This window comes from Camelina sativa, chromosome 1 (assembly GCF_030686135.1).
Source record: "Camelina sativa cultivar CO46 ecotype springtype chromosome 1, ASM3068613v1".
Lineage (NCBI taxonomy): Eukaryota > Viridiplantae > Streptophyta > Magnoliopsida > Brassicales > Brassicaceae > Camelina > Camelina sativa.
Genome location: NC_141880.1, coordinates 25,370,932 through 25,385,165, shown reverse-complemented (window position 1 = coordinate 25,385,165; position 14,234 = coordinate 25,370,932). Strand labels below are relative to the sequence as shown.

At 36.1% G+C, this 14,234-nt stretch overlaps 2 protein-coding genes and 2 pseudogenes across 5 annotated transcripts; 3 read left to right on the top strand and 1 right to left on the bottom strand.

Annotated features, from left to right (window-relative positions):
• Positions 1–958: 958 nt before the first annotated feature.
• LOC104702356 (pathogenesis-related protein 1 pseudogene) lies at positions 959–1,761 on the top strand (annotated as a pseudogene). The gene has a single exon (XR_015564068.1). The product of XR_015564068.1 is annotated as a pathogenesis-related protein 1 pseudogene (transcript).
• A 1,175-nt stretch (positions 1,762–2,936) lies between these two features.
• LOC104702366 (pathogenesis-related protein 1 pseudogene) lies at positions 2,937–3,677 on the top strand (annotated as a pseudogene). Its single transcript, XR_015564066.1, has one exon. The product of XR_015564066.1 is annotated as a pathogenesis-related protein 1 pseudogene (transcript).
• Positions 3,678–5,074: 1,397 nt separating this feature from the next.
• LOC104702377 (golgin candidate 1) lies at positions 5,075–11,014 on the top strand. Of its 2 annotated transcripts, none has more exons than XM_010418231.3 (21): positions 5,075–5,761; positions 5,851–5,931; positions 6,238–6,287; positions 6,370–7,017; positions 7,131–7,193; positions 7,338–7,415; positions 7,523–7,726; positions 7,863–7,919; positions 8,029–8,103; positions 8,194–8,265; positions 8,525–8,587; positions 8,673–8,771; positions 9,098–9,175; positions 9,274–9,342; positions 9,705–9,752; positions 9,844–9,939; positions 10,026–10,102; positions 10,185–10,230; positions 10,331–10,429; positions 10,517–10,561; positions 10,648–11,014. In XM_010418231.3, the coding sequence occupies exons 1-21, from the start codon at positions 5,734–5,736 to the stop codon at positions 10,702–10,704; spliced, it is 2,133 nt and encodes a 710-aa protein (XP_010416533.2). In that variant the 5' UTR covers positions 5,075–5,733; the 3' UTR covers positions 10,705–11,014. The 2 variants fall into 2 exon arrangements, 1 of the variants encoding a protein (XP_010416533.2); XR_015564061.1 differs by having other exon boundaries at positions 5,434–5,761; positions 8,190–8,265.
• A 67-nt stretch (positions 11,015–11,081) lies between these two features.
• LOC104702387 (putative N-acetyl-gamma-glutamyl-phosphate reductase, chloroplastic) lies at positions 11,082–14,184 on the bottom strand. The gene is made up of 14 exons (XM_010418243.3): positions 13,821–14,184; positions 13,508–13,678; positions 13,087–13,194; positions 12,892–12,978; positions 12,756–12,806; positions 12,607–12,678; positions 12,401–12,520; positions 12,251–12,311; positions 12,085–12,165; positions 11,927–12,006; positions 11,763–11,852; positions 11,561–11,689; positions 11,332–11,466; positions 11,082–11,235 (listed from the first exon to the last, which is right to left on the bottom strand). The coding sequence occupies exons 1-13, from the start codon at positions 13,875–13,877 to the stop codon at positions 11,359–11,361; spliced, it is 1,215 nt and encodes a 404-aa protein (XP_010416545.1). The 5' UTR covers positions 13,878–14,184; the 3' UTR covers positions 11,082–11,235; positions 11,332–11,358.
• Positions 14,185–14,234: the final 50 nt, after the last annotated feature.

Sequence of the window (14,234 nt, the reverse complement as noted above, 5' to 3'; positions counted from 1 at the left end):
CAAATATTTTATTTGTTTGATATATCAACGTTCATGTCAAAGACCCAATCAGATCTAATCAATTACTAGAACATTTGAGTATTGGACTTAACTGAGCAATAATAATGATAAAAATTAACGTGACAGCATATACGTTAAAATTGGCATTATCTATATAAAACTTTAGTGCAACACCGGTGTTGGATTACAAAATATTATATCTCACCATCTAAAGAAATGGTTTACGTTAGAATAAATCACGGGTGTTGGATAAAACTCACGAGAGTTATTACATCACGTGTACGTGGATTACAGTTTAGAGAGATTAGACGAGTAACTAACTCGACGACCATTGTTGGTAGGATTAGCGAACGTACGTTTTTCTCTTTTGTTAAAGGGTTTAAGCGAACGTACGTTGCGAACTATTACCAGAGTTCAATTAAATCATTTTGGAAGATAACCTTGTAAAACACTAACAACAAATAAATCGTATGATTGCCTTCATTTTTTTGCATTTTATATTAATAATCTCATCGATCTCTTTATATATTTTTCTAGTTTTGAAAACATCTATATAATACATGTTATATTTGATGTGTTGTGCATTAAAACTAACATTTGTTTCTTTAAATTAGTTTTCAACAACACACTTGACCAAAGTCCTTTCTACGAATCAAAAAAAAAATAATAATAATAATACGAATTCTATATGAAGATATCTAAAAAAACTGTTATTCAAATTTATGATAATTTATTTGGTTAATGCTTGATGTGTAAAATTAGATATCAATATCCTATATCTTTGTTATTTTAAGAAATTTCTAAAAGTCTATAATTTTACATTTTCATAACTGACAGAAAGAAAGACAATTTAATTATTTTCTTTAGATGGTTTTGATGGTAAATATTGGAATCCCAAAAATAGTCACGGAGCTCTTGTTTTCTGAGGGTTACAAAAGGAGAGGAAAAAACAATATCAGAAAAAAAGGATCTGATACGTCTTCACGAAAGAGAGAATAATGTCGTTTTCTGGTTATGGCTTCGTCGTATTAGCATTATTCTCCATCGTCTTAACTCAAATCTATGGGTTGAGAAACATAAACCGAATGGATGATCTCCAACCGCAAGAAACGCTAAGGATTCACAACCAGATTCGAGCTGCGGTCGGGGTTGCTCCTTTGGTGTGGGACCCAAAACTTGCTGCCCATGCACAAAGCTACGCTAACGAACGATCCGGAGACTGCGCCATGAAACATTCCACCGATGGAACCTACGGCGAGAATATAGCCGCCGGGTGGGTCCAACCTGTCGACACCATGAGCGGTCCAATCGCGACTAAGTTTTGGTTGACGGAGAAGCCTTATTACAATTATGAAACCAACAGATGTAGTGATGTGTGTGGGCATTACACTCAGATTGTGGCTAATCAATCGACACGACTCGGTTGTGGTACGGTCAGGTGTTTTAATAATGAGAATGTTTGGGTCGTATGTAACTATGCTCCTAGGCCAATGGGTGATGCCAATACTCGTCCCTATTGATGAATAGCATCCGGAGTTCCCGACTAATCAAAAAGAATTAATACGGTGTCAAATGTGTAACATGAGTATCTATAGATATTAAGATAACATGTTATTATAGACCCAATTATGAGCTACATGAGTTTGTAATCTAGTGGTTTGTATTAGCATTGTATCAACTATCAAACATAAGAAAACGCATGTTTGAGTTATTTCTTTTGAACAGACAAAAAAAATATATAAATATTGATTTTTTGGCAAAGTAAAATTTGTTGAGCGCCTAAACAAAAACTTCACAAATTCAAACAAAAACGTTATACGAAGCAAGAAATCAATGAACATTCTATGATTCAATGCTAAAAAAAAATGAAAGAGTCAACAATTACTCTCCGAGAATGAAGGTAAGAACTAATCACGGGTGTTGAATTAAATTCACGTGAATTATAATATTACGAAGACTAGATGGATTATACGTTGCTTACAAGTCTTGTTGATACATATAGAACTTATGATAATGATTAATTTCTTACGACCAATCAGAGACCGACTTTTGATGGGATTAACGATCGTGTTTTACGTAATTGCTTCTGACTTTTTTGTGTTTAATTACCTTAATCTACGACTACGACTACGAGTAAGCATTTACAACAAAACTTATGATTGTTTTCATATATTTTTGTATAGAAAAATCTTCTACCATAAAGTTGTTTTTGGGACTCTTTCATACATCTAGGATTATAATTTATCCCTTAGTCGGATTAATATCCCTCAACCTAATTGAATTGACTAACGACCATTACATTTATGATGTATCTGGTGTATTGTGAATATGTTAACACCTGAATTTAAATTGATATATATAATAGATGTTCTTGAAAAATAATAAAAATTAACTGACTAGTATGTTATTAAATCATTTTCTAAATATTACTCATCATTCAAAGCTTTGATTTTATTTTCTTTTAATTTTGGTGTTAAATCTTTAAGGAAAGAAAAATAAACTAATAAATCACAATCTACAATATATATTTTGGGAATTTTGAAGCTTTTCTTATAAAAATCAAAATCTATAAAGTCATATAGAATTGAGAAAAAAAAGTATTATCTATGAAATGATAGAATGCATAATTCTTGATATATATATATATATTGCCATCAAATTTTCTTTTGTTAATTCTGAAATCTAAGATCTTATACTAAAACTATGATTTACCCTACAATTATGTTATTATAAGGGATTTCGAAATTTAATTGTGTGAGATTGACTAATGAATGATTTCCAAATTCGCTTGTACACACCAAACAAACTTTTCTTTTTTTGGTTTTTAAAAAAAAAATTTAATTGTTTTTTAACCAACTTTTTGTTAATCCTAGTTAATTTTATAATCTAAATATTTAGTTGCAGAGCCTTTTTAATTAATTTCTTAGGCCTACAAAAGGAGGATGAAGTAAGAACAATCAGACCATAAGTTCCAAAAACAAATTATACAACAAAACATAACAAAATGTCGTCTATTCGTTATAGCTTCGTCGTACTGACTTTATTCTCTGTTCTTTTAACTCGAGCCTATGGTTTACCTAAGGTAAGACCAATCGATGATGTCCAACCGAATAAAACGGTAAAGATCCACAACAAGATCCGAGCCGAGGTCGGGGTGGCTCCATTGGTGTGGAACAAAACTGTAGCGGCCTACGCACAGAACTTCGCAAACAGACAAGCCAAAGCTGGAGTCTGCGACTACAGCTCCATGAGACATTCAGGTGGACCTTACGGGGAAAATATAGCCGCGGGATGGGTCCAGCCTGAGGACCAAATGAGCGGTCCGATCGCGGCAAAGTATTGGTATACGGAGAAGCCAAACTACGATTATGCCACCAACAAGTGCAAAGGTGAATGCGGACACTACACTCAGATGGTGGCCAATCAATCGTTCAGTATCGGTTGTGGCTCGTTCAGGTGTCATGATAATGAGTTAATATATATTGTATGTGACTATTATCCTATGCCAGTGGGTGATGCGAATACGCGTCCCTATTGATTATGTTGGTTTGAATGATTCAAAAAGACTTCATATGGTGTAACATATGATTTGATCAAAAGTAATATATTAAATTACTGATCAATTATACCCATATGTTACTCTTCTTTATATATAATGATAATCTATAATTTGTATATATTGTTCTTGTTGTGAGATCTTTTAAAATAAAATGCGATAGAACAACTATGAAAAGTCGATTAAATAAATTGTAACTACATATGTACTTTCATATGGTAATGTATGAACTTTATTTCTCACAGATGATTTTCAATATTTTCTTGAAAATCAATTTTGGGGTTATATTCCTAAAAATCAACTTTGGATTTATTTTCCTGCGTATTTAGTCATTGGTATCTAGAGCTAGTAAATTAATTGTGAAAAAGTACCTAAGACATGAAAAATGGTGCTTCCAGTAAATAGGATTAGGAGCATTTACGAATGTGATGGTATGTTGTTTGCTTTTTTTTTATTTTTAATATTGCGTTATTTGATGTATTAAAATTAGAAGTACGCACAATTCTAGACGATATTATGCAGCAAATTTCTGTCTTGGGGAGCTTTATGATGCGGTTAAAGCGGCCATGAGATTCTAAGCATCCTATATACATTTATAATAGGCTAGATAACACAACTTTTTATATAGCCTGTGGCTGTGGCCTGTGGGCATAGACTTCTCTAATTTACTAAAAATGATTTACTCTTTTTATGATAAAACTAATCAATAAAGAAATGAAATTTCTAATGGGTCGGTTTAGTGGCTTATCATCTTCCTTATTCTAAGAACTAACTCCATTGAACTAGAGTTAAGACTTTTAAAAGGTACCAAAAGAGAAATGCTTTTATCTTTTCAAGAAACACAATTATGCATATATAGTTTTTACGCGACGCTACCTTGAAAGTTGAGAGGCGCCTTTAGCCTAGTTGAAAAAGACTATGGACGTCACGTTTTCAATTCGGAAGTTCAATTTCCCCATCCTTTGAGTGAGATAAATTGGCCATTTGTATCGGTTCATTGTCATTCAACGGAAAAAAATAAAAGAAGTGACGTTACGTTTTGGCAAGTTTGGTTTGTATTCTATGAAATTCGAAAAAAATAGGCTTAAGTGAGATTATTGGGTGCCACATAACATAACTTATCAAAATCAGAACGGATGCAATTGTTCGAGAAGCAAATATCAAGATATAACTAGTGCCCATCTAAAAGAAAACTTATGTGGTAAGTTGTCAAATATAGACTTTACTAGTGAACTATATAATGTACTCAAACAAAATCTATTTTTTTTACTACAGTTAATATACTCAAATTCTTACGATCTTTTTTTTTGGGGTGAATCCACACAGAGTAAATGGAAGCAAACATACAAGAATTTTCATGGATTTTATGTTTATATTAAAAAAAATCTTGATAAAAAAATCGTTTCAAGGACCTTGGTAGTTAGTACGGATCGAAGGTGGTTCCATCAACAGCCGGCTAGAACAAATAGTTGTTAAAAACTAGATATATATAGTCTCTGCTCAGGCTTTGGTTAGATTGTAAAATTAAAATGGCGAGACGATCCTTCTAAACCCCTTCACAAAGTAGTAGTAGCTAGCTAGAAACGATCATCTTTGAAGATATCGTTTCCTCCTGACATTATGATGATATACTAGTAGGAAAGTCTTTGACCCCTTCACTTCATAAGGAGTTAAAGTGTCCATCTAGGACGATGAGGCAAGAAAAGAACTCACAATATAATGGGCGTTATGTCTGTCCTCTATATTTCTCAATTTGCATGGCATAGAAGAACAAAACGACGACGTATTAATCTGTTCCATTCAGTACGTTAGTCAATAGTTCAAAACAACGTCGTTTTCTTGTAATCCAAAATCTCATAATCCAAAATTGGACGGTCACGATCTGCTAGACCACTGTAACTCAGGTGGTCGTGACATCAGCAGATCAACGATCTGAGAGTTCTTCGTTGTTCGCTCATATGCGTATTCAAGTGGGAAAACATCTGAAGAACTCGTTCGTCGCCTTTCTATTTGATTCTCCTTTGGAACAAAAACTCTGTTTACAGAGATCAGAACTCGATCCCGCGATACGATTGGTTGATTCTATAACATCAAAATCGCGAATTAAGCCCGGTGGTGCATGGAAGCAAGCTCCTTTGTGTCGGGAGTTTACCTTCTACTAATTTGATTGATCATCAATGGCTTCTTGGCTTAAAGCTGCCGAAGGTAAAATTGGTTATCTGCGTCCGTTCATATCGGGATACCAATTTTGAAGTTTCCGTTAAATTTTTTGATTCCTTTTTGGTTTTCGTTAGATTTATTTGAGGTTGTGGATCGAAGAGCAAAATCTGTGGTTGAAGATTTTTCGGAAGAACAGAGCGAGTTGCAGTTGCCAGGTACTGTGGAGAGAGATTACTCTGATTTCACATAACTGTGGTGCAAAAGCTTTTATATTTGGAACTTGTTTGATCTGTGATTACAGTTTGAAAATGTCAGAAGAATCTTGGAAATGTCTAATACAAATTGTGCTGTTTTAAATTCCAATAATTTGATGAACTTCAAGTAACTCTGTCAGAAGTTATACTTGTAGACAGTGGGAATTGTCTTGGAGTTGATATAAGCAATATCTTTTATTATTTTCAACCTTTAGTCAATGTATATGTCTCTTATATTGTGTTTATCTTTCTTTGGGATGGCTAAAGCTTCGGGTAGGAAAGGGCCTCAAGGGAAGAGAACCAATTCAAAGAAAAAGGTATGACCGTGGATCTATTGTCCATAAGTTGTTATCTTTGCTTGTTTAAGATGAACTTGTTTGTTGTGGAATGTATATGTAGGCTAGACAGAAACTTGTAAAAGAAGAATCTTCTAGCAAAAGAGATTTTTCTGGTGATCAATCCGGCCCAGGGGTATCACAGTCAGAGGTTCCTCCATCTAAAAGTTCTGTTTACACTGAAGAGGCTTCTTCATCAGGACCTGTTTTGCAGACAACAGAGATTAAACCGATTGATGTAGATGTTCAGAGGGTTCAATCACTTCCACAGTCAGCGGCAGATACAAAAAGTGAAAATGCTGCTGTGGTAGCTTCAGAATCTGTTGTGGACGGTGATGGAGCTAAGTCAAAGCATGCTGATGGAGATATTCCAAATGATTCTTTGGTGCAACCATCGCCGTCTTTACCTGACAAAGAAATTGAGGTCGCTGTCAGTGAGAACCTGGTTGATGCTCCCAAAAAAGGCGCTCAAAGAGAATTAGATGATTCTTCAAAAACTGACCTCGAGAAATTGGAATCTGTAGTGCATGTATCTCCGATTGGTGAAGGGAATGTTGCTCAGAGCGCGGGTGATGAGGCGAAAGCTGGCACTTCAATCAATCTGGAGAAAGAACAGGAACAGAAAGTTCCTGACACCTCAACCGTTCTGGAGAGAGAGAAGGATCTTAGAGCTGATAAGACGATCATGAAGATTCAAGATCAACTTGAAGAGGTTAGTTAGTCTGGGGATAATGAAGAAAATGGCAAATGCTATGTCTGCCACTTGACTTTCAATGTATGTTGTCTTCTTAAAAGTCTGTTGATCAATCTTTCTACTAATTCTAGGCCCAGGGGTTGCTAAAAGCTACAGTTTCCACTGGGCAGTCAAAAGAAGCCAGGTTAGCCAGGGTAAGCTCAAATATCCATTGGTAGTTTACCGCATGGAATTGGTGGTTAAACACTCTTTCATATGTAAGATACGATTTATCCATGCCTATGGTTGGACCTGACCAATTTCAGATGTATCCTTCTTTTGTCTTAATTTGCTTTTAGGTTTGTTGTGGACTTTCATCCCGTCTTCAAGAAATTAAGGCGGAAAATGCACAATTGGAAGAGCTTCTCAATGCAGAGGTAAATTTCAAAAGTTTGAGTTTCTTTTGACCCAGACAAGAAAATTAAAAGTGTACATGAAGGTGGGAAGTGCACCTAATTTTATTTCTTCGTTTTTATTGTAATAGCAAGAGCTTACCAAGTCCTATGAAGCTAGCATTAGACAGTTGCAAAAAGATATGTCAGCTGCTAAAAGTGAAGTGACGAAAGTAGAGTCAAGCATGGTTGAGGCACTAGCAGCTAAGAACTCAGAGATAGAAGCACTTGTCAGCGCAATGGATGCCCTGAAAAATAAGTCTGCTCTGAACGAAGGAAAATTGTCGTCTCTCCAGGTTTCTAGGCCTCTCACTTACACGAAATTTCTTTTGTGTTACCTATTATAACATACCATGCGTCTTCAATGGTCCTAGTTACTTCCTCTCTTCAGTTGCCAAACCAAATTTTAGTAAAATCATTTACTTTTATTAGGCAGACATGGAGTCTATTATGAGAAACAGAGAATTGGCTGAGACTAGGATGATGCAGGTATTACTATAGTTTTTTCATGAATGCTTCCAATAATTTTCTGTTTGCTATATACAAACATAAACATATTACGTCCTCAGACCATAGAACCTATGTTTTCTTATTCCAGGCATTGCGGGAGGAGCTTGCCACTACTGAAAGGAGAGCCGAAGAGGAGCGTTCTGCACATAATGCCACAAAGATGGTTTGTTGCCTGAACGATGCCAAATCTATTTCCAATGGAAATATTATATCATTTTTTTTTCTTTTACATGAATTGCTCTTTCTAAGACAGGCTGCCATGGAAAGGGAAAGGGACCTAGAGCACAGAGCTGTGGATGCTTCCACAGCACTTGTTAGAATTCAGGTGAGACAGACTTCTTGGATTGAGCGCTACTATCAGTTGTTTACATTTCAAATAGGCTATCCAACTTAATATGCTGTTAGTTTCTGACTGTTGGCTTTCTCTTTTTCAAGTTGTGTTTTGTCTTTTTTTAAAAAGGAAAGTTAGAAAACCTTTGTACTTTCATATACTACAAATTCACGAATAGTGTAAAGATTCTGTGTGGAACTTTTATTTCTCAAAAACTACTTTGATTTGAGTTTTCAATTGGCTGGTATTTTAGAGAATTGCTGATGAAAGGACAGCAAAAGTGGCAGATCTAGAACAGAAGGTGGCATTACTTGAGGTAGATGAACTTATCGTCAATAGGATTTGTTCCTGCATCTTCATATATTTGAATTTAATGCAAATAATTGGCATATAATACTCAGGCTGAATGTACATCTCTAAATCAAGAGCTGCACGATATGGAAGTTCGTGCTCGCAGAGGACAAAAGAAGGCCGCAGATGAAGCAAACCAAGTGATCCAGGTTATATTAGGTTATCGTGCTCGACATTGTCGAAGTTTACTTATGAGTTAGTAGCACACTTTGAAATTTTCTCTTAGAAGTAGAAACTATAGAACATATATGCACAAAGTATTTATGATCCCTTGGTAACTTTGATAACTCATGTAGCTTGAGTTTAAATCTTACTATTGTATTTTTATGTGGGTCGTTTCACATAATAAAACACCAGGTGTTATCGAAATCAAATTCCAAAAGTGAGAAATATTTTAAACCTTGAAAAACAACTTTATCAGCTTTTCAAAGTTCAGAGTTTAGCTACTCCAGAGAAGTAACTTTTAAATATGCAGATTCAAGCATGGCAGGACGAAGTGGACCGTGCTCGGCAAGGTCAAAGAGATGCCGAGGAGAAACTTTCTTCAATGGAGGTATGTTACTAACATTGGAATCCTTGAGGGCATGAAGTATTTGGTGTTTGTGCTATACTAGCATTATTATTTACACATGATCTGTTCGTTTGTTATAGGCTGAAATGCAAAAGTTGAGAGTTGAAATGGCAGCCATGAAGAGGGATGCAGAACATTACTCACGTCAGGTGACATTTACAGTTTCTGAGAGTCTGTCTCTTCTTGTCAACGCATTAACAGTTTCTGATTGTTTGTTTCTCCTAGTCTATAATTATGAGATTTCGTAATTACGACCCTTCAATTTCTATCAATTGGACAAGGTTGACCTGGTAGTTCTCTATTAAACCCATTTTGATTATATTGAATGCAGTAAATATCATTGTCCTGTCAACTTCTTTTGAATCTTTTGTGTGAAAGATTCATTCGATGGTCTTGTGAACAGAAGTGACTATGATTAATTGATTTATTTGCTTTTGCTCGTCAAGTGGTACCTTTAATGCATATGATTATTTAACATGAGCATAATGGTTATATACCCTTGACCTTGTAGGAGCATACGGAGCTGGAGAAACGCTACCGTGAACTAACAGATTTACTGGTAAAGTAAACAAGAGAATTTACCGATTCTTTAAATTAAAGTCATATTGGGGAGTTGTCTGATAGCTTCTGGCCACTGGGTTTTAATTCAGTACTACAAGCAAACGCAGCTGGAGACTATAGCGAGTGAGAAGGCTGCAGCAGAGTTTCAGTTAGAGAAAGAGGTGAAACGTCTACACGAAGCACAGGTCTGACATCAAAGCCCTTATAGTTAATTTATGTGCTTTTGCTTTCCATGCTACTTACAAGAAAGGTTCTAAACTTGTTGATTCAGGTAGAGGTAGAAAAAAGCAGGGTTTCACGGCGCCCATCGGCAACTTGGGAAGAAGATTCTGAGATCAAGACACTCGAGTACGTATTAAACTTGTCTTATGTTCTAATGTCTACATTTATGCTGTGTTTGTTCTTCGATACTTAACTAAAACAATTTCAGGCCTCTTCCGTTGTATCATCGACACATGGCTACAGCAAGCACACAGGTAGAAATTTAGGAGCCCATTTAGAAAAACTCTGCTTTTCATCATTCACTTTTAACTTTTTTTTCTTCTGTTTATTTCTTTGTTTGCCTTCTCTCTTCAGTTCCAAAATGCAGTGAAACTGTTAGACTCAGGAGCTGTAAGAGCCACAAGGTTCCTTTGGCGGTACCCGATAGCGCGGATTTTCCTACTCTTTTACCTTGTGAGGCGCTCGCTTACCTATTCAATCTCATTTGCGGTACTTGTGAGTTTATGGAGCCTTTAACCGACATCATTTATGAATTTGTAGGTCTTTGTTCATCTCTTCTTGATGTATCTAATACACCGGCTCCAGGTATGGCTGGCCCTTTTAAATTAACACTCACATCTCAGTCATGGAATTCAAATTGTTGTCATTCCTAATCTCATGCTCTGGTGTAGGAACAAGCTGAGGCCCAGGAAGTTGCGGAGATGACCAACAACGTATTCAGACCATAACAGATTCATAAGAAAGCAACCAATGGGGGGTTTTCAAGAGATTGCTGAGTGAGAAGTGTGGAAGAAAGAAGCATAACTATGTGGATTATAGAGAAAGGTTTTGAACTTTTTATATAGAGGCTGCTTCTCACGGTGTCCCATATTGCACAGAATTTTTCTCTCTTTCCAACCGTTGGAATGTGAAGAACATAGTGTTTGGTAAATGAGGCTTATACACGCTTTATTGATATGCATGGTTTTAAAAGCATTTGAATCTGTCTATTGAACCAGACCAGTTCGAACTCACATTAAAGGTACTTATTTTCTGAAACCTGAACTCTTTAATAACCAAAAGAACTCTGTTTAGTTTGGCCACCCCTGTAAAATTCTTCTCTGACTGAAACGAAAACTTGAATTCGATAAATTAAACAAGAGAAAAGGTTATTGTTCAACTTAATCAACATACAACAATGTAAGAGAAGCTTTTTTGTCTTTATAATAAATACTTTTTATGCTCAACAATGCCGTCCCTAACAGCTTCAGGTTTGTCATCTGGAAGATAAGTGTAAAGATAATTAGAAGGGTTAAGGTGATGACAGTAGAAACCATCTAGAAGCGGAGCAAACCAAAGAAAATAAGTTCTCTCACCGTTTTAAAGGCGGAATTTGGAATAACTTAAGGGAAAAGTGGCTGCTGTAGGAGCCCCGTTGTTTCGGGATATCCCAACATTATGTTAAGATTTTGCAATGCTTGTCCCGAAGCTCCTTTCACGAGATTATCAATCTGCAACAACACCAACCAGACAGCTTTTTATAAACCAATTTGGCATTGTTGGAAAGTTAAAGATGAGTTTTACATTAGAACATGGTTAATTTACCACTGAGATTATGATAGCTCTTCCGGGGATTCGATCAGGATAGACATTCATATGACAATAGTTGGATCCTCTAACGTTGTGTGTCCGAGGAACTACTCCTTTCTCCAACACTTTGACAAATTCTTCATCCTATAAAACATTTGTGAAACATAATGAGTAACAAAAGTTAGTAATTGGCGTACAACACAAGAGTAATCATCACCTCATAAGACGTCTTCAATTGCTGGTGTAAGTCTTCAGTTGTAACCCCAGGTGCCATTTCCACATATATAGTTGATTGCATTCCGCGGATCTGCACAAACAACGAAGATCAGTAAATCGGTTTTGAGGCTAAAATCATAGAGAACAGGTTTAGAATTTATGTACCATTGGCATGAGATGCGGCGTAAAACTGACTGTTACTTTTGATTGTGCAACATCAGATAATCCCTGTTCAATTTCAGGAACTACAAAATAAAACAGACAGTTGTATTCAAATCAGAACCAAATTTTTACTCAAGCGTAATAATTAAATTGTCACCTACCATGACGATGTCGTGTGACACCATAAGAAGAAATGCCTTCAGCTATCTCAGAGTAAAGATTCGCCTCCTTAGCACCACGTCCTGATGATATTTTCATATCAGTTAAGAAACTACAAACATTTGACTGCATCATTGTTCATGAATAAAGATCAGAGTAAGTTCAAACCTGCTCCACTAACACCAGATTTAGCGTCGATAATAATGTTTTCATGTTTGATGAGATTTGCCTGCATCAAAGTCAACATATTGAGTGGAGTTGATTGAAGACTAGACAGTCTAATATAATCGCATTCCGGAAAAGAATAGACAAATAAACCTTCATTAAAGGAACAAGAGGAAGTTGAATCGAAGTCGGGTAACAGCCTGGGTTAGCTACAAGGCGTGCCTTTTTTATGTCCTCCCTTAGAATCTCTGTTAGACCATACACAACTTCTTTCTGAACGCAGCATGACACTTGGTAAGTGTAAGCATTATGAACACAACAGACACAAAATCAAGCAATAGCTTTAGAGAGAAAAGTACCTGTAACTCTACTGCCTTGTGTGGCTGACCATACCATTCTTCATATTCTGCAATATTACGCAGCCGAAAGTCCTAAAAAAGTTTATCTTAGATAAGCATATCACATATAGAAAAACAAAAACAAAAAAGCCATTTCTCTAGGGAATTACCGCTGAAAGGTCAACAATTTTTAACGCGCTGGGCAGTTCCTTGATGATTTCCTATCAAAATTAACGCACTCATTTCTGTTAAGCTAGGAAAAGATTTGAAACAAATGGTAACGGAAGCATAAAATGAAATATGGACCTGTGTTGTTCCATGAGGCAAGCAGCAGAATACAGCGTCCACAGTAGAAAAATCTGCATCCTTTACCGAGATCAAACTAGGTAGTTTCTGAGGACAGGAAAAAGGTTTAATCATTGACCACTAAATGCCCATTACAAAGTATCATTAAACAGATTCAACTCTTGGAGTTTTACTAGGGATAGAAATCACTTATACTTGAGCTCTCAGGTGGGGGAAAACGCTTTCCATTGACTGGCCAGCTTTTCTATCAGCAGTCATCAGAGTGACCTGGAAATGCGGATGATTTGCAAGAAGCCTGACGATCTGCCATTCAATAAAAAAAAGGTATCCCAAATCATTTGCTAAATTCAAAACTTAGATACCTCATCCATTCTTTCCTATGAAGTTTTTAAAGTTAACCTTAAAAACCAATGACTACTAAGCTTCTATATCTTTCTTTTACCGGAATAAAAGCTAAAGTTCGCGTATGTTCACTGCTTAAGTTAAATAAGGAGGACAATACCCCAAAAAAGCCACATACTTAGCAACAAAAATTCATAACACTTGAGCTCTGATTCATTTTCAAAACCAAAAGAGTAAAACTTTGAAACAGAAGAGAGAAGAACATTGCACAAACCTCAGCACCGGTGTAGCCACTAGCACCAAGAAGACCAATCCGAATATCCTTTTCTGGTTTAGCAGAGCTATTGGCTGAAACTCTGACGCTCATTGAAGATGGAGAAGCCACATGGGATCCCAAAGTAAGCTTATTGACTCGCTTATCCGCTACACGAATCTTCCTTTCCCCCTTTTTCAAAACAGAAGAAAAACCCACATTTGTATGGTTCTCAGATTGCATAAAAATAAAACAAGCTACGAACAATGAGCTTAAACAGGGGATCAAAATTAGTTTGAACTTCATCAATGTGGATTCAATAATAGAAACAAACCTGGAACCAACATCCTCGTTCGAAGCAAACTGAACTAAAAGCCGACGCAGTACTCATTCTTTTGATTCAATTATGCCAAAATAGCAAATGCCAGAATCGGATGTATACCAATTCACCAAAACAGGACCCAAAAAAAAAAGACAATCTTTTTTTTTTTTTTTTTTTCTCGGCTTCTGAGTTCTCTCAATGTAAACTGAGATTGAGATATGTTTATCAATGTAAAAGAAAAGGAGACAATTATTGCAGTGAAATCAAACTCTTCGTCACTGACCTCGTCGGAGTCCGGCGACAAAGATTGTGGAACGGAAAAAAAAAAAAAAAAAAACGACGTCGCTTTTAGCCATCAACCCTAGATGAAAACGATGTCGTTTTTAAAAGAAACTCGTGGATTTAACCCACGTGTCGGGGCGCAGC